This window comes from Agelaius phoeniceus, chromosome 8, assembly GCF_051311805.1.
Source record: "Agelaius phoeniceus isolate bAgePho1 chromosome 8, bAgePho1.hap1, whole genome shotgun sequence".
In the NCBI taxonomy this organism is placed as follows: domain Eukaryota; kingdom Metazoa; phylum Chordata; class Aves; order Passeriformes; family Icteridae; genus Agelaius; species Agelaius phoeniceus.
The window spans coordinates 23,997,091-24,018,740 of NC_135272.1; the positions used below are offsets into that span (position 1 = coordinate 23,997,091).

Sequence of the window (21,650 nt, forward strand, 5' to 3'; positions counted from 1 at the left end):
CAGGCGGCGCGCTGGGCCCGGCTCCGCCCGGGCCCGCCCCGGGGCCGAGGCTGCGCGGCCGGGCCGGCACCGGCGGCCATGGGGCGGCCGTGGGGCGGGTGGTTGCTGCCCGTCGGTCTCCTGCAGCTGCTGGGCCCTGCCGGCGCCTGCCCCTGCCGGGACCCGCGGCTGTGCCAGCCCGTCACGGGCCCCGCCGGCTCCGAGGTGCGCGGCCCCGGCCCGGGCGGGCGCTGCCGGCGCAGGCGGGGCCGGGCCCGGCGGCAGCGCCGCTCGCAGCAGCTTCCGCGCCCCGGCACCCGGGAGCCCTGCGCTCGGCCCGGGCCGGGCAGTGTCCCCGGGCATTGTCCCCGGGCCGGGCAGTGTCCCCGGGCAGTGTCCCCGAGCCGGGCAGTGTCCACGGGCCGGGCAGTGTCCCCGGGCAGTCCCTGGGGCGGTGCTGTCCCGCACTCGGCCCCCGGCTGCCATCCCTGAGGCGCTGCCCAGCGGGGATGTGCCGGTGCGGGATGTGCCGCGGGAGAATGGTACTCGTGCTGAGAAGCGCTCGGGGCTAACCAGGGTGCTTTTTACCCCTTTTCCAGGTATTCGTGTTTGATGTGGGGAAGGAAGCATGGAAATCCTACGACTGGTCCAAAATTACCACTGTGGCAGCTTTCGGGAAGTACGATCCTGAGCTCATGTGCTATGCCCACTCCAAAGGCTCGAGGATAGTACTGAAAGGTTGGTTACACTGGAAAAACACAGGTGTTTATGATACGTGAATAAGATAAGGTACACAGGGCTATATTACCTTGACATTTTGCATTCAGTATGCAGGGTATTAAAATCTTTAAGAGAATTAATTAATAAGGCTTTAATGAACCCTTGACATTTTGCACATACTGGTATGCAGGGTATTGAAACCAACAGTGGATTTTGCCACAGTAGTAACCAAACCATCCCAGTGACAACTTAATAAAAGTTCTCTTTACAGGGAACATCATTGCTATGGGGGAAGAGGGAGGAAAGAAAAAGCCTGTTATTTGGGTCTGTATTCTGGATCTTTTGTGGAGTACCCAAAACACAAAGTAAGGAAAGGGATTTTAAGTAATTTTTAGTATTTTGCACTTAAATGAATCCCTCTCTATTAGGAAGGGTTGAGTTTTAAAACATGCATACTCAGGAACTCTGTGCAGGTACAAATGCTGATTAGAAAGACAAAGTCCATTAGCTTACATGTTGTAAATACCTTTTGGCTCTGTTGAGAAAAAGCAGAATCCAGGACTACAGTGTGGATAACAGGAAAGGTTAAACACAAAAGTAGCTTTCCTCTAAATATGACCAGATAAAATGCTGAAAGTACTTTGATTTCAAGAAAGGTGATTTACAGTGGCTAAAAGAATAGTAAGCAGAAGTAAGATGATTAAAATTATAGAAAAACCAAAGGAACTTAATTTTAACACCAGTCTCTCAAAGAATCTTGGTAATCTTTTCTGGGGTGGTTATCAAAATTATGCTTGAGGAAAAAATGAACTCCTTTGTATTTTACCAGTATTGATATGGACATTTTTTATGTTGGGTTTAAATGTGTTGGTTAACTAAAGACAAATCTTTCCTTCCATTTCTGTGGTGCAAATGCATGTTAACTCTTGAAGGCCTCTTGTCCAGGTGATGTACCTCTTCAGGAAATTGTTGATCCTGCTAAAAGAGCAGCATGGATATCCCAACAGGTGGACCTTGCAAAAAAGCAGTATATGGATGGAATTAACATAGATATAGAGCAAGAAGTTAATGAAACCTCCCCTGAGTATTATGCATTGACAGAGCTTGTTAGAGAAACTACAGATGCTTTTCACAGAGAAATAGCTGGATCACAGGTAATAATAATGTACTTTATACAAACATTAAATTTAACCTTATGAAATGTAAGGACTTTTGGCAGTGCTGTTTAGCATATGAATAAGAAAAAGTTGATGCAGATCTAAATATAATATTCTAGTGAATGCTTAATTATGAATGTTAGCTGTGATATAATCTTGTAAGAATCACTCTTTTTGACCTGTGTGAATTTCAATGAGAGATGGGCTTTGCTGAGATTTGTACATACGGTGTTACTGCTATGTGTGAGCTGGCAGTTTTTAGTGTCCCTTAGTGAATTGTTGAAAGTAGGGCAAATACAGCCTTGTGGGGCAAAAGCTTGATAGTGTTTTGGTAAACCTATCATGAAAGTTTTCAAGATTTGCACCATGCTTCATATTTTTGGTGGTTATAATATTATATTTTAATTTCTTTGGTGCTATATGTTCACTAATGGGGTACTCACTTTATTATCTTCTCTTTGTTTTATCAGATGAGCAGCTTCTTCCATAGTTCATTATTATCAAGATGTGTTAAACTGTACCATTTGGGAAGTACTGTCTTTAAAAGTCATAGCTTTTTTTTTTTTTTTTTAATAAGAGATAATAAGGACACCTGAGTGCCATACTTGCTACTAAGTTGTGCATTTTTCCTTCAGGTAACATTTGATGTGGCTTGGTCTCCAGCATGCATAGATAAAAGGTGCTACAACTACACTGGAATTGCAGATGCCTGTGACTTTTTATTTGTGATGTCATATGATGAACAGAGCCAGATCTGGACAGACTGTGTTGCAAAAGCCAATGCTCCTTACCTGCAGACTTTAGTTGGTGAGGACAGAACACTTCCCCAGGAGTCAGAACATTGTCATTTGCTGACATGAGTGGATAGAAAAGAGGGCTTTCTCTTAGACAGGTTTATTTTGTTCTGGTTGCAGTGAGGCTTTGAGTGTGCTCAGATGTGTGTTGTCAGGATATGAACACAGTGTCCCTGGTCCTTATGAGCCTGCAGGCAGACAGACCTTCAGCCTTGTGTGTTGGTCCCTGTAACCTCAGGAGTGCAAAGAACGCTTTTGGACTGACAGATGGCAGCCAGAGCAGTGCTGTCTGCCTGGGATTGCAGAGAACCTGAAACATTTCTCTCATCTTTGTGAACCTCTGCTCAGGGCAGATGGCTTTAAGTGTGAGAAACTGGAGCAGTTACTGGGATCTCAGTAGAGCAAGCCTCTCACTCACTGGAATGCAGGTGAAGGCAAGGGACAGCTTACACCTTGGCCTCTGGGTATCATGCAGTGGCTCTGGCTCTAAATTAATTGTAAGAATAAAAAGTATAGGAGAAGTAAATAATGCATGCTAATTTTTATTTCCCTCCAAACTAGGATATGAAGAGTACATTGCTATGGGCATTGATCCTAAGAAGCTTGTGATGGGTGTCCCCTGGTATGGCTATGACTATGTCTGCCAAAACCTATCCACGGTAAGGTGAAGATTATTTGTTTGCAATCAAACTGTTAATTTTTTTCGTTGGAAAGATATAACTAGGTTTTGGTAATCTTGTTTTTGGATTGGGAAATACTGTGATCTGATGGGTAAGAGCATCAAGCTGGGACACAAACCAGAATCTTTTGCTTGGCTAACTGATGAGCAGTGTGTAACTAGACAAGGCATTTTAGCTCTTTAGGCAGCCTGAACCCCATGATATCCAAGCACTGTGTTTGACTTAGGAGCTATAAATGTTATCTGTATGAGAAGAGATGAAGTCCAAAGGCCCTACAACACTTGTATGTGCCTTCTCAACAGCACTGTAAAGACAGATGCAACAAACCATAGCAAACCTACGACTGTTACAGCATAGCAGTTTATGAGGTCTCAAATATTATACTTATGAAAAATGTAAGGTTCAATTAAGGGTGGAAAAGATAAGACAACTGTTTAAGCTGAAGGGTATCCATCCAGTCCTATATTACTGCAAATTAAAGAAAATGTTGCTGTTTTAATTTACTTTACAAATAGTATCTGCTGGATTTGCTTGAAGATTTGGAATTTTTGTGGCCCTGACGCCTTTTGTGAATTGTTCTTGGCTGTACTTCTATTCTGGAGCTCAGTGTATCTCACCTGAAGCTCATGGCTCCCTGTTTGTTTTCCAGGAGCATGTTTGTTCCCTTCCCAAGGTGCCTTTCCGTGGGGCTCCTTGCAGTGATGCTGCAGGGAGCCAGGTGCCCTACGCAGCCATCATGAAGCAGGTGAACAGTTCTCTCTCAGGGCTGCTGTGGGATGAGGTGCAGAAGGCTCCATTTTATGAGTACAAGGTAAGAGTCTTTTTCCAAGCCACTGTGGTGTGGAGTAAACATTCATGAGCCATAGATCTTTGACTATAAAGCTATTTGGGTTAGATTCTTCCTTTTATGTTTTCTATGGTTTGGTTTGGTTTGGTTTGGTTTGGTTTGGTTTTTTTGGTACAGTAAAGGATTGCTGAAAATTTGTGTCTTGAATTCCTAGTCTGAGAGAGGAATGCAGTGCCTGAAGACTACAGGAGTAATAAAGATCTTTATTACTTTCCAGTCTTCTTGAGTCACTGCATCATGTCAAAAAGGACATTTTGGCACAAAGACATCCTATTACTCCATCCTTCACTGTTATAGTTACCTTCATGAGTTGATAAATGATTTAAACTAAAAATGATTCTGAGATGCTCTTAATTTTGTCTAGCTTGATGCCTTGCATGCATGTTCTCTTCTGCTTTTGTTTTCTACACAGACACAGTGAAAGAGTCCATAAATGACTATGCTTACTAGAACACCACAGTGTGTCCATTTTGTCTTGTTTCTTTAAAAAATTATTTAAGTTTCACATGTTGGTGATAAAAAGAGGTTGTAAGCAATGACCAGGTAAAAGCAGCATAACCTTGATAAAATTTTATAACTTCCTCTAAAACTGTTTATTGCTTAAAAACCCCCACAATCTCAAACTAAATTCACCTGCTAGCTTAGATACTGTATCTGAAATTTTAGCTGTATTTAAAAAAATATTAAAATACAAATTAGATAAGCCTTTTCATCTAAATGTATTCAGTTAAATTGTGTCACTGTTTTATAACTTATATTCTACAATTAAAAAAAATATCCAAATATTTTGCTTAGAACTTTTAATTGTCCTGTGTGACAAAGTATTGATAAAATGGGAAAATATTATATAAATCTACATAGCTTGTTTATCTCAGTTTTTAGTTGTACTTTTAACTGTGTTCAAGAGAAAACATGATCACTGACACTGGTATTTAAATGTTTTTCTAGGATTCTGTTGGTCAGTTCCACCAGGTATGGTTTGATGACCCTCACAGCATCTCTCTAAAAGCAGCATATGTGAAGAGTCGAGGCTTAAGGGGCATTGGCATGTGGAATGGAAATAGTCTTGACTATTCCAAGGAAGCTGCAGCAGAACAACAAACTCAAGCAATGTGGCAAGCTCTGACCCCATAAGAACTGTGTAAACCCTTGATTTAGAATTATGAAAATTGGTAGTTTTTTATTTTGGCTTACAGTATCACAGATTTTGACTTTATATAAATATATTGTGATTAGAAAAACTTTAAAAACTAGGCAAATCAATCTTGTTATTTTATATGCAAAGCTGTATTTTCATTCTTCAGAAAATTCCATTGTTGCTTTGGAACAACAATCCTTGCATCAGCAGGTTTTTTGAAGACTGTTCATCTTTTTAATTTTTCAGTTACTGTAAGTTAGTTAATGCTTGCACCCAGTGTGTATCTGGTAACAAGACCAATTGATGGATTTACAGGGCCACTCTCATAATGATCTTTGCTAAAGCTGCCAGGTGAAGCAAATACTTATTCCTGTGTTACATGGTGCAGTCTCAGCCTTCTGACTTCCCAACCCAAACAATATTTTAGCTAAGTCACTCTAGAATCAGATTAAACACAATTCTGGAGAGACAGATTATTGATTATATGCAGCTTGGTTACTCTTCTAGATTAAAAGATTTTTATGGACTGAAGAAATTACATAACATGAAGTGGTTGCTGTTAAGATTTATATCAAAGTTGTTGTTAGAAAGGAATATTCAATAAACTCCAGTTTCACTGTGCTCATGTATCACATAAATTCCTCAGTTTCGAAAGCTGAAAATCTCTGACCTTAGCTTGAAGAAGAAGCATTAATATGAAGAGGACTTGGATGATGTTTCCTTCCATTTCAAACTACTTCCTGAAAACTAGAATTCAGAAGCTTATTTAATGAACTGCATCTCTATTTTCCCACACACCCTAAAATTTATTCAGTAGCTTGTTTTTTGTTTTTATGGGGTGTTGCCTCTGAGATAACAGGAGATTATGTTTTCTTTCTAGTTCATATTTTCATAAAACCATTTGCCTACAGAAGTTGTATAACTTTTTTAAATACCCATAGTGATGTAAAGATTGGCTCGTGTTTACAGGATTTTTTTTGTTGAATAAAATGCTGCTCTTGGTAAGGCTTGTAAACAATGTTCCCTGTCTGTGCCTTACTTGTTCTACAGCTCACAACCCACACTGCTTGTCTGCTTCTCAGAACTGTTTCACAACCAGATTAAAGTGCAACTGGCCCCTGCTTAAGTGACTCCATTAATTAAAAAAATTATTTAATTAGGTAGATGTAGTCATTTGTGGGCTTGGTGGGATTTTTGGTCTGGTTTGGTTGGGGGTTGGGTTTTTTTTTGTCTGATTGGTTGGGTTCTCTTGCTTGCTAAAGAATTACCATAGTATGGCAGCATTACCATTATGGCTACTGAGGACAAGACTGGAAGACTTCATCTGAAGTGTCTGCTTGATATTACAGATGATGGAAAGCAGAAGGTGAAGCCTACTGCTCTTACAGAAACTAAAAAATTCCCTTGACAAATCAGAAGGCTTTTCACTAGAACACCATGCTATAAGTCTTAAGAGAAATTCCTACATTTTATATATTAAAAAAAAAACAACATATATATATATATATATGTATACACATACACACACTTCAGAACTTGTACTTCAGAACTTTAAATGCTTAAATACTGTGAGATGGATATTTGCTGAATTGAGAGTCTTCTGCTATGAATATCTGAGCTGCGAAATTCTGAGGGCCAGCTGACTTACTTAATTATAAAACTCTCCTTCCTGTAGCAGTCAAGAATCATGAATTGATAATACTATACTTTAAATTTAGGTTCTGATTTTCCAGTAGCTAGTAGCCTGCTTTCATGTCTTAAATAAGACACAATTCTTAAATAGAGAATGTGAGCTTCAACCCTGAATTAAGAAAAAGTGGGTGTAGTTTTAATAATTTATTTAATCCTTTAGCACTAAAATCTTTGTTAAGTCCTATCTTTAAGAAAATAAATTGGATAATGGGTGGTTTGACTCAAGACATTTCTAAGTTAGTTCTTTTGAGAGCTGCATAATTTTCTTATCCCATAACTTATTCCCCATGAGTGTTTCACTTCCAGTTATAAATACAGCCTTGATAGCTTTTTAGCTGAGATTAATTCCTAGCATGCTATTCTTCTGCTGAATATAATAACATCTGGTTTGCAAAGAGGCAAACAGCAGAGCTAGAAAAAAATTCCTATGAAGAGATTTCTGATTCCTCTTTCAGAGAATTGTTAATCTCAGGGCATGCATGATCTTGGAATTAAGGAAAGGCAGAACATGCAAGAGTGTAAATTGGACCAGGATCATCATTATACTGGTCCAAGAGAAAGCTTTCAGGCAAGCTTTAAAGCTACAGAAGATACTTAATGTCTGTTGCCTTTCCTAATGAGGGAGGGAGCAAAACCAGCTAGATATGGAAAAAAGTGAGATTATCTGAGATTTTGTTTATGCTTCATAATAATAATACAGTAATGATAGATTGCTAATTTATAGATAGGCGTATTTATAATGACAAAAACAGACTCCAGTAAACAGTCAAATAAAGGATTACTGTTGCTGTAGTTCTACAGAAACTATATTTTAATAATTTCTAAAAAATGGAATGTGTGAGCCTGAAAATAAGGACAGGAGGCTACAGATTTTAAGTTTATTTCTTAGTAGCTATGTAGTTAATCAAAGAACATCAGCATACCACTGGGATGTTACACTGGATTGTTCCACAATTGTTCCACAATTAACTAATTTGCACTTTAAAAATAACAGCTTAGTTTTAGACATTTTACTATATTGAACTGTATGTTTAAGTAGCTGACTGATCTTACAGTAAGTGAGATTTAAAAAGAAATGAGCTGCATTACCTCAGTAGCCTAGTATACAAATTCCACAATATTTATATAGTTAGTGTCTTTTTACAAAGTTACTTCAAGAACATACAAACAAATGCTCTGAAATTCTCTTTTCCATACACTAGAGAGCTACTGTACACTTCACAGATGTTACTCATGTCATCTTAAATTCCTGATTTTCTGGACTGGAGAATTAAAGATGAATGAATCTTCTTCTGTGTCAGTTCTGCTCTCAGTGCTTGTAAATCAGATGCTGCCTGCTTTCTCATCTGCAAAAGAACCCATCATTTAAGGAATGGCAATTTAAGGAAGCTTTTTTTGGAGCTGACATGCATATAGGTTTATATAACTAAGACTGAATTTTATACAGGATGGCTGAATCTTTCATGTCTGAAATTTTATGTGTTCTAGCACTACTTTGTTCTGTAATTTGCCTTGATGTTTTTGAAACAACTGCAAAAATAATTGTTCTTTCCACTCCTTGATAGACAATGGAGGAGTCATGAAGTCATAGTAATTACAACCACCCTGGAGTACCAGGTAACTAGGAGCATGGGCAATCTCTGTGATGTAGAACACTCCTATTTCAAGCTTTCAGAGCTGGAAAGCTGTCCAGTGTGAAGGCCTGTAATACCTCTTCCTTCCAAAAAGATTCACAGGCAACACTGATATGGAATAAAGCAGATGAAGAGGTCTGCAATCTCAAATCTCAATCTGCTTAGACAGCTTTTTTTTTCTTTTTTTTTTTTGTTTTGTTTTGTTTTTTGATTTTTTTTTCCTTTATACCATTTTTTTCCTTTAGCCATGGTCTATTTATTACTGCTCAGTGCCTCACCACACCAGGTGTATTTTTTCACTTACCTTTTGAATGTAATTAGAATTGTATTAATAAGATTGTGAACCTCAGCTTACATAGTACATTGAGTATCTAAGTTGTTTGGATGCCATACATTCCAAATAATTTGATAACCTGTGTTCTGGAGTAATTTAGCTCAAATTCTAAAGTCACAACACCTAACACCTTAAAACTAACAGCATAAAACAAGAACTGTTTAGCAAATATTTACATCATCTAATAATTGAGAAGTTCTAATTTTTTTCCATACATTGCCACATTTTGACTGTTCTAATTAAAAGGCACAGTACCTTCATTTCTATTAGGAGTCTCATTTTTGTATCCTCCAGCTTCCTCCTCAGTTGGTGGAGTTCGTGCTGCACTGTAGCAATCCGGATGATTGTGTAATTCTGTGTGAAACAACAACAAAGCTCAAGGTGCAGCATTAGTGAATCTGTTCCCTCACTGGGTGTTCCTTCAGCACTCAGAAACAATCCTCTAACCACCTCTTTCCAACTTCCCTGCCTTCCCAGCTGGCTGGTGCCTGCCTGGCTGCACGTCGCTCACGAGGGCTGGGGAGCGCCCTTTGCTCAGCCTCACAGCTCTGCAGAGCCTGGCTCCCTTCTCGGGGGCTGCCCACTAAGAACTGCTGCAGGGTTGGTGCCTGTGCCTGTCCTTCCTGTGAGGCCTCTCAGTGCCCAGCCAGGGAGACCAAAACAACCCCACCCCTGATGTGCCCCTCAAAATAATGTGTCTGAATATAGCCAGTAATGCAATGTCAACCCTATTAATATTTTTATTTTAAAATAGTAGATATTTCAAGATAGCTCAAATAATACATGTTTGTATATAATATACACTCTTAGATTGTACATGCACACACTTTTCAGATGCAAGAAAGGGACGTTTATTTTTCCTAGGCTAGCTTCAGTTTTGTCAGCAGCCTTGCTTCCATTAATGCATTTAGAAAATTAGCAGACACAACTGTTGGAAAGGGTGTTTCCTCCTTTTCTTTTATATTTTCTCTTTTGTTCCCTCTGAACTTCCTATGAAACTCACAGTTACACAACAGTTGAAGTGCAACCACTTCAAAAGCTACAGATAAGTTTTGTGTGCTCCAAACATTCATTGCCTCCTTGTATGAAATCTTGGATAATAGAAACAAAGTAGAACTGAACAATCCATTAACTACACTGAACAGAAGGGGATTTTGTTACAAAAAGGTACCAAGAGAAAGCAGAAAGAAACAAATGCTCAGATTCAAGCACTTCTGCAGTCTTTTTGAGACAAATGGCCTGAAGGAACTCTGTCCCTCAGATCATTGAGCTAAAGCTAGTTTACAAGTCATTGGGTGGTCTTTAATTTATATTTTATACAAAAAACCCTCAGACTGTGAAAAAAGAGATAATAAATAATACAAGGAAATACCTTGGAGGTTGTTGTTTTCTTTGGTCGTTTTTGGCTATCTCTGGCTTCCAGTTGCAAGAGCAATTTCTGGTGGTAAAGCTCTAAATCCTGTTGCAGTTTGTTTAAAGTGTCCTCCAGTGAAAGTGTAGCTCTCTTGGTTTCAAAGTACTTCTTCTTCCATGCCTCACGCACTGCACAGGAGAACAGTAACAGTGTTTGGTCTTGTTCACCTTATCCTAAGGTCTGCTGAAGACAGTCATGACCACCTCACCTCCCAAGCTTCTCCTGGCCAATGCACATACTGAAACATGGCAGGAAGTTTCTTTAAAATAAACATGTAGTGAAAAAAAAAATCTTCATTGTAATCTAAAGTTACATTCACTCTAAATGCAACTGAATGTTCACATAAACACCTGCCACAAAAGGGTTTATCTGCCCCCTGAGATAAAACACAGGGTTCAAACCCAAAGTTTACTCAGCCTGGCTGTTCTGCAGCACCTAGGTGCTCCTGTGAAGAGTGGTATCCCCAGCACAGTCTGAATTCCACAGCCCTACTGTACCAGAAAATGCAGCATTGTAGATTTAGGCAAAATTTACGCTCTTCATGGCCAGAGATTTTGAACAGCTTCAATCTGACATCCCAAATTATGGGAAACAGTTAGTAACCTTTACACTTCACTATGATTGCTCCTGTGTTGTCAATGTGCTACCAAGAGGTGGCACATAAATGCCCCTGTATGTGGCAGTCTTATGGCCACTGCATATCTGCTGTGTCTTAAATGAATCCCTTCTTTCAAGGCATAGTTTCTGGGAGCTGGACAAGTGAAACTCACCCAAAAGAACTCAGCTGCTGGAGGATGACTGTGCCAGGTAACTGGGAGTGCCTGTCAGCATGGCACTCTTTGGAGGATATTAAATACAGACCTGGATGGCTGTTACTGCAGAAAATGCTCTTACAAAGAAACATGCTTGCTACGTGCCCTTACTTACAAAACTCTTCAGGTCTGATAAAAAAAAAAATAATTCAGAGGTACAGATGCTTCTTACAGAACCTGCAGAAGCTGTTTGAATCCTTGTGAAATAACCTTTATTTTACCTAACTGGATAACATAATTTAAGGTAATGCAGGTGCCATTTAGGGCTTATCTCTAGCTTGAATTGCAGCTCCATGCTACTACAAAGTTACTGCTTCACACACCCAAGTCTGGGGTTTTTAAATACAAATTCCCCAGGCTGCAGTGCAGCCATGTCCTTAGAGAATAACTGAAAGAATGGGCTTCTCTCCTTTCAACAAGCTACAAGTAATATTTGAGACTAGTAATGACTTAGTGACATTTAAGCACAAAGAGAAAGCTCTCAAAACATCAAAATTATTAAATCTCATTTCTGTATAACTGGGATGTTACTTAGGGAAGATAGTTTTAAGTATGAATTTGAAAATAATTTTCTTAAGAAAATTTGTGTGAAATTTCAATGAGATTTGACCTTGTTAAAAACCAAAGTTTATCAAGGTTGTCACAACAGGCTTGGAACTTCCATGTCATAAGCTGAACACCATTGGACAGGAGGAACAAAAATTATTATGCTGCAATTTACCTGAAGCCCCTTGTAAGCTAAAGGCAGAATTAGGAAATGCCAGGCTGCCCTGGGTCTGAGAGAGAAGCAGCCTGCAGTAGCTCTCTGAGCACTGCACATACATGAGACACAATTTGAATAGTTTAGGAAAGCCAGAACAGCCTTAACTGTATAAGACATGCCACCAAAAAAAAAAAAAAAAAGTGGAAGGAACATCATTGCAACCTTGAATTTTTCTAGCGTGCTATTACACAAAATTAATCTTCTTGGAGTTATTGGTTAGCAGACTGCTCTCTCTATAATTAAGCTCACTGACAAGGAGACAAATATTTTCAAATTGGTTTCAGAGTAATTTCTCAATCAATCCAATTTCCAGAATAAATTTAAAGTGTACCTCGGTATCTGCTCAGCTTATTTTGTTCCAGTAGCCCTTTAGCCTTTTTTCTCAGTTCTTCTCTAATTTCTTCCATGTGCCTTCTGTCTTCCTTCATTTGTTGCAATTGTTCTGCCATCTTGTTTTCTAAAGATATTACGATTATATTTAGCAAGCATTTGAATACTCTAAGTACAAAGGATCAGTCAAGATTTTTGTAATGCACTCATCACAAATTATGCCAAAAGCCCTGTCACAGCAGTAGAAACAATTTCATTTTAATCAGATTTCATTTTAATCTACCTTTCAGAATGGCTGGCACTTTAGAAAAAGGGGGAAATCCAGTATGCATCCAGGCATTCACACACCCATGCAAACAAAAATCTTTCTATATGTTTAGACAATGTATCACTAAAACTATTAAATCAAGAAATATATTCATACATTGCAAATGCTTGCCAATGAAGCCAAAAAAGCCTCCAAAAGACTATTTCCTTCTTAAAATACATTGCAATAGAAACTGTAGAGAAATCTTGCCTGAAACTCCAGCTTGCAGGACAATCTCTCAGACTTCCACTAGTCTGCAACAATGGGTCCAACACTTAAGTTCTCACTATCCTCCCCCTCAGCAACACCTCTTGTGATTTTCTTTGCTACACTCTCACTTGAGCCTGCAGTGTTTCATCTCATCTCCCTCCTTTTCTCCTTCCATCCACTTGACAAGTTGGGTTTTCTGGTGCTGGGAACCTGCCAAGCTCTAGGACAGCCCATGCAATCATAAATACCTGGAATTGTCTATTCATAAATTAAAATTTGTAACAATACTGTGAATTAACCCATGTATAGTGCAGGTATTTATGTCTTCATTGAGTCTTCAGTCTTGATTAAAAGTTCACTTCCTTACAATTTCTTGGAACCATGTACTCACTTGCTGCCTGAATTACAGGAACTTGTAATTCAGGATTTACAGTAAATGCCAAAAAAGGTGGACTAGGAGCTGAAATACACTCTTTTGGACAAGTAAGATGATTTTGCTTGTTTTCATTTGCCTATAGAGTCAAAAGACACAACTATAAGTACATTACCATAATCCTGAATAGTTACATTAGACACATGCCCTGAAAGTGGCCTGAGTGAATGAGAGGGCTGAATTTGACTCCTGCAAGTAGGGTTTTTTATATTCTGTTACCAGTACCCATGACCACTAAATTACAAACAGCTGGATCTCTGCAAACAAAATGAGAGCACTGAACCCTTCCATCACAGAGAACACACAGACAAAACTACAAAACTACAGACTATTGCTAATGGCTCTTGTCCATGCCCATAACCCCCAAGCTACTGACAGTCCCTTGCAAGACCAGGAGCTAAGGGCCTTAAAATGGCCACCTGGTTTGCTAATTATGAAATCAAAAACTGCCAATTTCTAAAGTAAAATTTGTAATTGTAGATTTCAATTGTTTAGAAATATAGTTGATATTCATTAGAAAATCTAAGCTAAGTAGCAAAGCATGAATAAACTTTTCTCAATTATTGTCAGATCTTTTGTATTTATAATGAGTCACCAGTTTTACAAAATTAGACTGTTTCTAGGTGGAGGACTATATTTATTGCTCAAGATTATTAGGAATGTTACCTTGAAAAACATACCTGATTATCCAGTTTTTCACCAAGACCAACTCTAGTCTTCTTAGTTCTGTTTTGCTGCAAGCTAAGATAAAATCAAAAAAACAAGTGAAAGTTCATTGACCAAAATGTTTTCCCCCTCATTTTCTTTCATTTATTTGAAGTCTATAAAGTAAGTTTGTAACAGTGAATTAATATTATCCATTATTTTAGGAGAGGTATTATTTGCTAACCTTTGTTTTTTGTGGACATAATCTGTAGTTTGGTCTTCCCTTATTTTAAGAATTTCAGCATCCTGTGTTCTGTCTCTTCTTAATTTGGTATCTTTTTGGTGCTCATTATTTTCCATGTTTGCTAGTTCTGTGACAGGATAGTGATGACAAAAATACATAGATTACACTTGCAAAAATCAGGCTGGTTTGACTGTCAATGACTGGGCTTTCTAACCTGTATTGGAAATTCAGTGAATCAACACAGCAAGTGATGTTATCTCTAGGATTTGGAAATGCTCCATGAATAACAGAAGAAAGAAATCAAGGGGAAAAAAAGGTATTTTTGTTATTAGAATATATATCTGGCTAATTCTGGTGATTAGACAAATGTATCAACTATAGTAAAGTGTTTCTCTATATCAGCACACAGTGCTAATGAAGGACTCAAAGGTAAAAACACATCTCTTGGGAAGATATCATTATCTTTAAAAAATGGTATATTGCTCTCATAGTGCTATTCCAACTTACACTTTAATTACAGATTTCTTAAAACTTAGCTCTACTTTGCTTTAGCAAAAAGACAATAACAAACATGTGTACCCTTTTGATATTTAATGTGATTCTGGGGTCTTTGGTTACCCTGGCCTTGTTGATCACTGTGGTTTACATGAGTAGGAGCAGTTCCCTGGGCTTTGTCATTCCACTTAGGAGCACTGCAGTCTTCTTGATCTTGGCTGAGATGATTCTGCTCAGAGGTGTGTAATACCAGAACACACTTTCCAGATTCCTGGTCTGCAGGATTTGAATGACTTGGTGTGAAGAGAGATCCATCAGATCCACTTTGATCTGTATAATAATTGATAATATGACAGAGATATTATTTTACTGTAAATGTTAACCATAATATTTATTTTTCTTCTCATTCACCACCCTCCTTCACTACACTGGTTAAGCTTACCTTTTTCTTCAAACTGTTTTTCTGGAATCCTGTTGTTATTGTCTTGCTTGTTGTTTGTGTGTGAAATTGGAACAGGCTCTTTCTCACCCCATTCCACAGGACTGGGCACTTCCAGATTTTCTACCTGATACCTGCTTTGTATACTTTCTAAAAATGGTTTGCCTTTTTCAGGTTTCTGTTGGGAAAGGCTGGATAATCTTGATCCATGACCAAACCTATTATTATCTTCTTCACTAACGTGATGTTTTTGTTGAGGTGATGATAGCAATGGATAAACATCTTCAAAATATTCCACTCCCAGTAATAAATATAATTCAGGATAAAGTGCCTGAAATTGCAGATTATATCCATCAGACACAAAGAAATGTGCAATGTAAAGTTTCTGAAAATGGTACCTTACAAACCATTCAGTACTTACATAAGGAGGAGCAAATGACTTCAGTTCCAGTTCTGTTTCCTGCTTTGCTTTCACCTCGGAAGATAAAGTATGGCAGTGTAACAAATACAGCACTTTTTTCATCAATAGTGTTGCATATGTGACATATGCATTCATTGTCATTTTTACATACTGCATTCTTTTATAACCATCACTATAATCTGTAGTGGCTTTATGGGGTAAAAGTATCTCAGAGTACATTTGTATTTTCTGACAGAGTTCTGAAACTTTGTCTATTTTTCAAAATCTTAATCAGACCCACAAGATTGCATGCAAGTACTGAATGGTTTTTTATCCTTTGCACTTTCTCTTATGGTTCAAAGGACCTGATTCAACAGTCCCAGGAAAAGAAAATTTGCAACTTTCTTTATCAAAAGTTGCTTCAAGCTGAATCTGGACAGAAATGCTGAGTCTCGCATAATTTTCTCTAGTTCCCTAATACAGTATTGTAAAATATTGTATATGAATGTATATAGAAAAAAAGTCAAATATTATCCTATGTCCTCTTGTATTTATCATTTTCCTTCATATTCTTTTTGTGACATACACTTTCACATTTAAACAGTTGTCCTGAAAACAAAGTCTAAAATAGTCAATAAATATTTGAAAGATGTGCTCCAATGTAAGGAAAAGAAATCTGAACTTACATTCAAATAATTATATTGAATTAAACACAAAGGTTATATATAAAAAAGGAAGAGCAAATGAACATGATTTTAGTTTATGTTTATCTTTTCATTTAAGAGACCCCTGCTTGCAAGTAGGGCACAGCTCTTAGTTTTGCTTACATTGTTAGAGTTGTGAAACAGAAGACTAAGGGGAGAGAACACTCAACAAATATTTGATCATGGAGATGTAATTCAATGAGGTTACCATGACCCTAAACAACAAATAAAGCAGCTGGTTTATTGCTTTACACTTTGCTATAATAGCAAAGTTAAACATCAAGCAACAGTGAATACCTCAAAGAAAAACTGTATCTTTCATTTGTCTCTATAAATCCTCATGTATGTTACCAGTACCTTTAATTCTCTATTAACATAAAGCATTTTATTCATTTGCTGACATTATAAAGGCCGGAAAATTTCTCCATTTATCTCTGAACTATGTGGGGATGAAAATGAATCATCTTACTTATTGTCATCCAGTTAAGAAGACCTCAGTTCACTGAAAACATATGAATACGTTCCAATTTAGATTGTATCACAGTCTTTTAAGTTTCTTTTCATGTATTTCCACCTAGTTTTTGCATATCACTTAGTATTTATTCTAGTCTCTGTGAGAGTGATTTTAGTGATAATTCAACTAGGCACCGAATTTCCTGCTTGTAGGTCGTTTCCAAATTCATGAGAAAGAGGTGAAATGAGACATGGAGAAAGTATTCTATATTTACATAAATGACTTACATCTTTGTGTGTTACATGAACAAACTTTCAGTTGGACTAATTTTGAAGTTTATTTAATCTTTAGCTATACTTTGTAAGATATATATGTAGAATTGATGGAGGAACAGTTATGATTCACACATGTAGGGGTTTTATTACTGACATCTCAGGCTGTATTATTGGACTAAACAGTGGAACATCCAGAGAAGTTTTCATTCAGAGAATGATATCTTAAATGCTTTTGGGCAGGTCACAGCAGGAGCCATTAGATGAACTCTGACTGAGCTTCCATTGCACTTTGTCAACTGAATTATTCCCAAACTTGTTCAGGTAGTAATGGCCTTATGGGTTTGGGGTTTTTTTAATGCAAACAGATTTATCATATTTAATGCACGGACTTACCAAAACCATTATATTTTCACAGGATGGTGACTAATTACACCTGTTGCTTTAAAGGGTACTTGTAATACAGCTGTCCAGCTTGGCCTTTGCACTTGGGGAAGCAGATATGCTCTGACAAGAGCTTAGGCTGCAGCATGTTTAAAAGAAATGCTAACAGTGCCCCTAAAGTTATCTCTACTTCATGTGATATTATCTCATCTGCAGGAATGAAATCTCTGCTTTACATTATAAAACAGAAGAGCACTGGAGAAAAAAAAAAATTAACTTACCACTGCTAGTTTTTTCCCAATGCATTTTAAAAATCTGAATTTATCTGCAATTGTCACTCCACCCAGGTACTCTCCAAGCCTCTCCCGCAGCGCTCTTAATGTGATGTGAGGAGACACCCTAGAATGTTGTCATTCATTAATACATCTGTAAGATCAAATAATGATGGCTAATTAGTAGGAGGGGGAAGATGAAGGTCTGTACGTGCTGGCTTGCACAGACAGAATGACCCACACTGGGAACTGTTTCAGTCACAGACAGGCCAGAGGGTCTGGTGTGGCACTCAGAGCACTGCACTGAAAGGGCTGTCCTAACATTAACCAGCAAGACTCACATTGTTCCAGCCTCACACAAAGGGAGAATATGGAAGCAGACAAAATATGAAATTTACTTCTTCAGAATGCTGTTGCTCATCTGCAGATGAGTAACAACACCACTGGAAGCTACAGTCGTGCACTCCCATATAAGTGACACAGTTTCATGGGGCTGGACCAGGACTGTTGATCATTCCCTTCAAGCACCCAGGGCCAGAGGAGCCCTCAGCACAGTCCACTTTAAGCAGCAGGCACATTCTTTGCTTTTGTCTTTTCCAGCACAAATTTACAGTTGGGTGTGTGCATGTGTGCATGTAAATGTATTTTAAATAAAAACCAAACACTGCCCTGTGAACATTTCCACCATGATGCGAGGATGAGAATGTTGACACAAATATGAATTGCATCATTTAATGTACTACTTGAAAGTATGCAAATATTTAGGTAATGAGCTCAGTAGAAAAATCACTACAGAATAAGAAGCATCTCTGCACAATAAATCCAAATGTGCCAGAGGCATACCAAAGCACTGCAGCACAGCACAAGCAATTCTAATTGTTCTAAGCTGCCATATAAGAAACCAGGGAACAAATGCAGGCCTGAGACTGTTAATTACCCACTCTGATTAAGTGGCAGGATGATTTTGGCCCAGGCAGCCCTCACTCCTCAAGCAATGCACAGACACAGCTTGGGGGATAGCACATGCCATTCTCAGCAAACAGTACAGACAAGAACCTGCCAGGTCCTCCATTTGAACAGGTCTTCAACATTACCCTGTCAAGGTTTGTTTGCACTTGCAAGCAGCCCTTTAGGCCTTCAGTTCACAGCTCAAGCATGTAGTAAAAACACTGCCATTGTATTATTTCAAATACCCTGGACTTAGAGGACCCTCCTCAAGATCATAAAAAGTCTGCAGAGTGGACACATTTACAATGTATAATGGGGGAAAGTATCTAGATATCCAGATCCTGAGATATAGGGCAGAAATTTATCTCAATATTGTTTGCCAGTGCAGCTGCTAGGAAAATGCAATAATATTAGCCTGTCACTTGCTGCCACTGGCTGGCAGAAAACAGTCACATACAAGTCACTTGCTTCAGGGTGTCCCTTTAAAAGCAATGCAAACTAGAGTTCATTGCAGCCATCTCATCTAGAAAAAGTAAAATTTGGCTTCTATGGTGAGGAATGAGGAATGGAAAAAAAAGCTCACAGAGGCTAAGAAATCAAGTTCATGGGAACAAGAACTCAGGGCCAAAGAAAATTACACCCTTAATATTTTCCTCTAATTTCACAGCTAATGGAAGTGGCCTGTACTTTGACCTAGGAATCTTTTGGAAAGCTGACTCAGACAGCACTGGGATTGTCAAGCTGACTGAACAACAGAGCTACCAACAGCATCCAAGCCACAGGAGTACCAGCCATTCCCTCTCCTGGATTATAATAAAAGAAGTTTTTAAAAATATTTTTTGTTTTTAAAGACAATGATTCACTGGCCAGGTACTAGTTATGTTAATGCTAATGTACTGCAGCATTGCATAGTACCCATAGAAGAATTAATTAGCAATTATCTAAGAGTCATTAGCAAGCAACAATATCCAGGTAGATACAAACCCACTGAAATCAGTGAGGATCCTAATTTAATTTGATGCCTCAGTGAAATAAATTTTCACTAGAAAATATAGGGCAGTGGCAGATGTCCATGACATGAAATGAAGTTATACTTCAGACATGTATTCTGCACCTCTGCTGCAGACTAGAACAGCAAACAAAATGGGTTTATGCTCTTATTTTCTCTGGTTTTGAGCAGCCTTTCAACAGAAGCAGCTGTGAGAATGAATACATTCTGCCCTACATGCTCCTACCTGATTGCTGCCAGTCTTTTAAGCTACACTGTATATTGTCTCAAGTGGATAATACAAGACTCAATTTAAACTAATTAAAACCTCTATTCCCTGCAGTTTTAGCTGAATTGACAGGTTTTGCACAGATGTAGACAAGGTGTATGTAAAAGCTCAGTTTCAACACACATCTTTACATTATTTGATCTTTCTACAACTTCTCACCACACTAGATGCTAGATTTTGTGAGCAAAATGTTTTAGATGTATTAAAAAAAAACTTTCAAAGTTTTGACAGATGAAAAGTACAGCTCCTTGTGCCAGGTTTGAGCCTAGGACTGGGAATCAGGGTATTCTTTCACTAAGTCCTTTAAACAGCTACCTGAGAGCACACACAGTGCACAGTGTTGTGCACAGCCTTTCACTTTCTTCTTTCAAGAAGAAAGAGGAAATGCTGCTGGTTCATGGGCTGTAAGGCTTTCCCTTGAGAAACAAGGTTCAGCTCTTTCTCTGGACTGAGAGCTCAGATCATCCTAGCCCTGCTCCTGGGAACTGACAGGCTATCCTGTCTTCATCAAGCCACTCTCTTGAGGCTGGCCCATTGCCCAAAAGAATTCCAGCTTTTGATAATCAGACTCAAGGAGACAGAAAGAATGTAAGATATGATTTTACAATATAAATCTTTCTACAGAAATACTAGCACTGCTCTGGGAGTGCTTTTCAATGTCTACACCATGCCTGACACAGTACAAATTAACATAATGCTCGTTATGCTCGTTATGGTCACCACTGACACTCCAGACATTTCATTAGACAACAAGTTTCTGCTGCAGATGTAACTGTGCTCTCTAGAGCAACAGCTGGACTAAAAGTTGGACTGAAGGACAGTGTGAAGGACCTACCATGTACATGAAACCTAAAACCACACTCACCTTATAAATCCAGCTGAGACAAATTTGCTAGTAAGAGCTACAGGAATTGTATTCAGCTTGAAGTTCCACACTTCTGCTGGGACATAAAAAACATGAAGTTCCAACAGCTAGAAAAAAGAACAGATGTAAATGTATTATCATACTCTTCCAATACACTTTGTTTTTTTTAGGTGGACTTTCAATTTGTGTAGCAGGAATGGTTCCTTTGGTATTAGCACAGGGACTAGAACAGTGAGGCCCTGTCTCACAGTGATGACTAGATTCTGAGAGAGGACAGCAGAGCAATTTGTGACTGAGTGCCAGCTGAAATAAGTCACATTAGAACAAGCTCCCCAATGGAAGTGAGATAATAGAGAGCCTGTGCTACTGCTGTGTATCACTGTGACAGCAATGGAGAGATCTTACCAAAACCAGTTGATACTCTGGAGAGTGTCATGACTACAAGAATCCCTCAGCTGAAATCCTACCTTTGTTCATCTCATAAAAAATGCAAAGCCCTGAAAGCTTGATTCAAATAGCACCACAACTTGACTGTGTAATCAAGAAAAAAAATTCAGAATATTTCTGTTTTTAATAATATTAGCTACCTTGGAAACACAAAAATATTCCTGCTAATGTCTGCAAAAAGAATAACTAAGCTGGCTCTGAGCAAGGTTCACTTGGGCTGTGTTCAGACCTGTGGCAGTTGTTGCACTGCTAATTTCCAGCTCTTGATATTTCTAGTAAAAATCAGATAGTATTGACTAGGGTGATACACTTCACTTTAACTAAAAGCCATGCAAATAAGCTATATTAAATACTTCTGCAAGTGTTGAGTTACTTAATATGAACTAGAAAATAATTCTTTCTACATATACTATTTTGAAAGCACATATATTTTTCCTCTCTGGTACTCTAGAACCTTATTTTAATGTATTCTTATTTTTTGTTTGTGAAATCTAAAAAACCTGTGTGGAGAAGTAGAAACTCACCTGTGAAGTGCGAGGTCTTATTTGATTCAATGACAT

At 38.4% G+C, this 21,650-nt stretch overlaps 2 protein-coding genes across 2 annotated transcripts; one reads left to right on the forward strand and one right to left on the reverse strand.

The window, feature by feature from the left end:
- Positions 1-4: 4 nt before the first annotated feature.
- On the forward strand, positions 5-6,333 carry CTBS (chitobiase). Its single transcript, XM_054638321.2, has 7 exons — positions 5-204; positions 579-717; positions 1,645-1,853; positions 2,492-2,663; positions 3,212-3,309; positions 3,980-4,141; positions 5,126-6,333. Exons 1-7 carry the CDS (start codon positions 79-81, stop codon positions 5,309-5,311), a joined length of 1,092 nt encoding a protein of 363 aa, XP_054494296.2. The 5' UTR covers positions 5-78; the 3' UTR covers positions 5,312-6,333.
- Positions 6,334-7,913: 1,580 nt separating this feature from the next.
- On the reverse strand, positions 7,914-21,650 carry SPATA1 (spermatogenesis associated 1). Its single transcript, XM_054638715.2, has 13 exons — positions 21,615-21,650; positions 20,644-20,750; positions 17,563-17,680; positions 15,489-15,542; positions 15,071-15,398; positions 14,713-14,958; positions 14,134-14,260; positions 13,925-13,985; positions 13,203-13,323; positions 12,296-12,421; positions 10,348-10,517; positions 9,231-9,329; positions 7,914-8,353 (listed from the first exon to the last, which is right to left on the reverse strand). The coding sequence occupies exons 1-13, from the start codon at positions 21,648-21,650 to the stop codon at positions 8,249-8,251; spliced, it is 1,698 nt and encodes a 565-aa protein (XP_054494690.2). The 3' UTR covers positions 7,914-8,248.

Coding starts and splice junctions, on each gene's coding strand:
- CTBS (XM_054638321.2), top strand. CDS start 79: ATGGGGCGGCCGTGGGGCGGGTGGTTGCTGCCCGTCGGTCTCCTGCAG. Junction 205..578: donor CGGGCCCCGCCGGCTCCGAG/GTGCGCGGCCCC, acceptor CCCCTTTTCCAG/GTATTCGTGTTTGATGTGGG. Junction 4,142..5,125: donor CTCCATTTTATGAGTACAAG/GTAAGAGTCTTT, acceptor ATGTTTTTCTAG/GATTCTGTTGGTCAGTTCCA.
- SPATA1 (XM_054638715.2), bottom strand. CDS start 21,650: ATGTCATTGAATCAAATAAGACCTCGCACTTCACAG. Junction 14,959..15,070: donor AAAACAGTTTGAAGAAAAAG/GTAAGCTTAACC, acceptor ATTATTATACAG/ATCAAAGTGGATCTGATGGA. Junction 14,261..14,712: donor TCACATTAAATATCAAAAGG/GTACACATGTTT, acceptor ATCCTGTCACAG/AACTAGCAAACATGGAAAAT.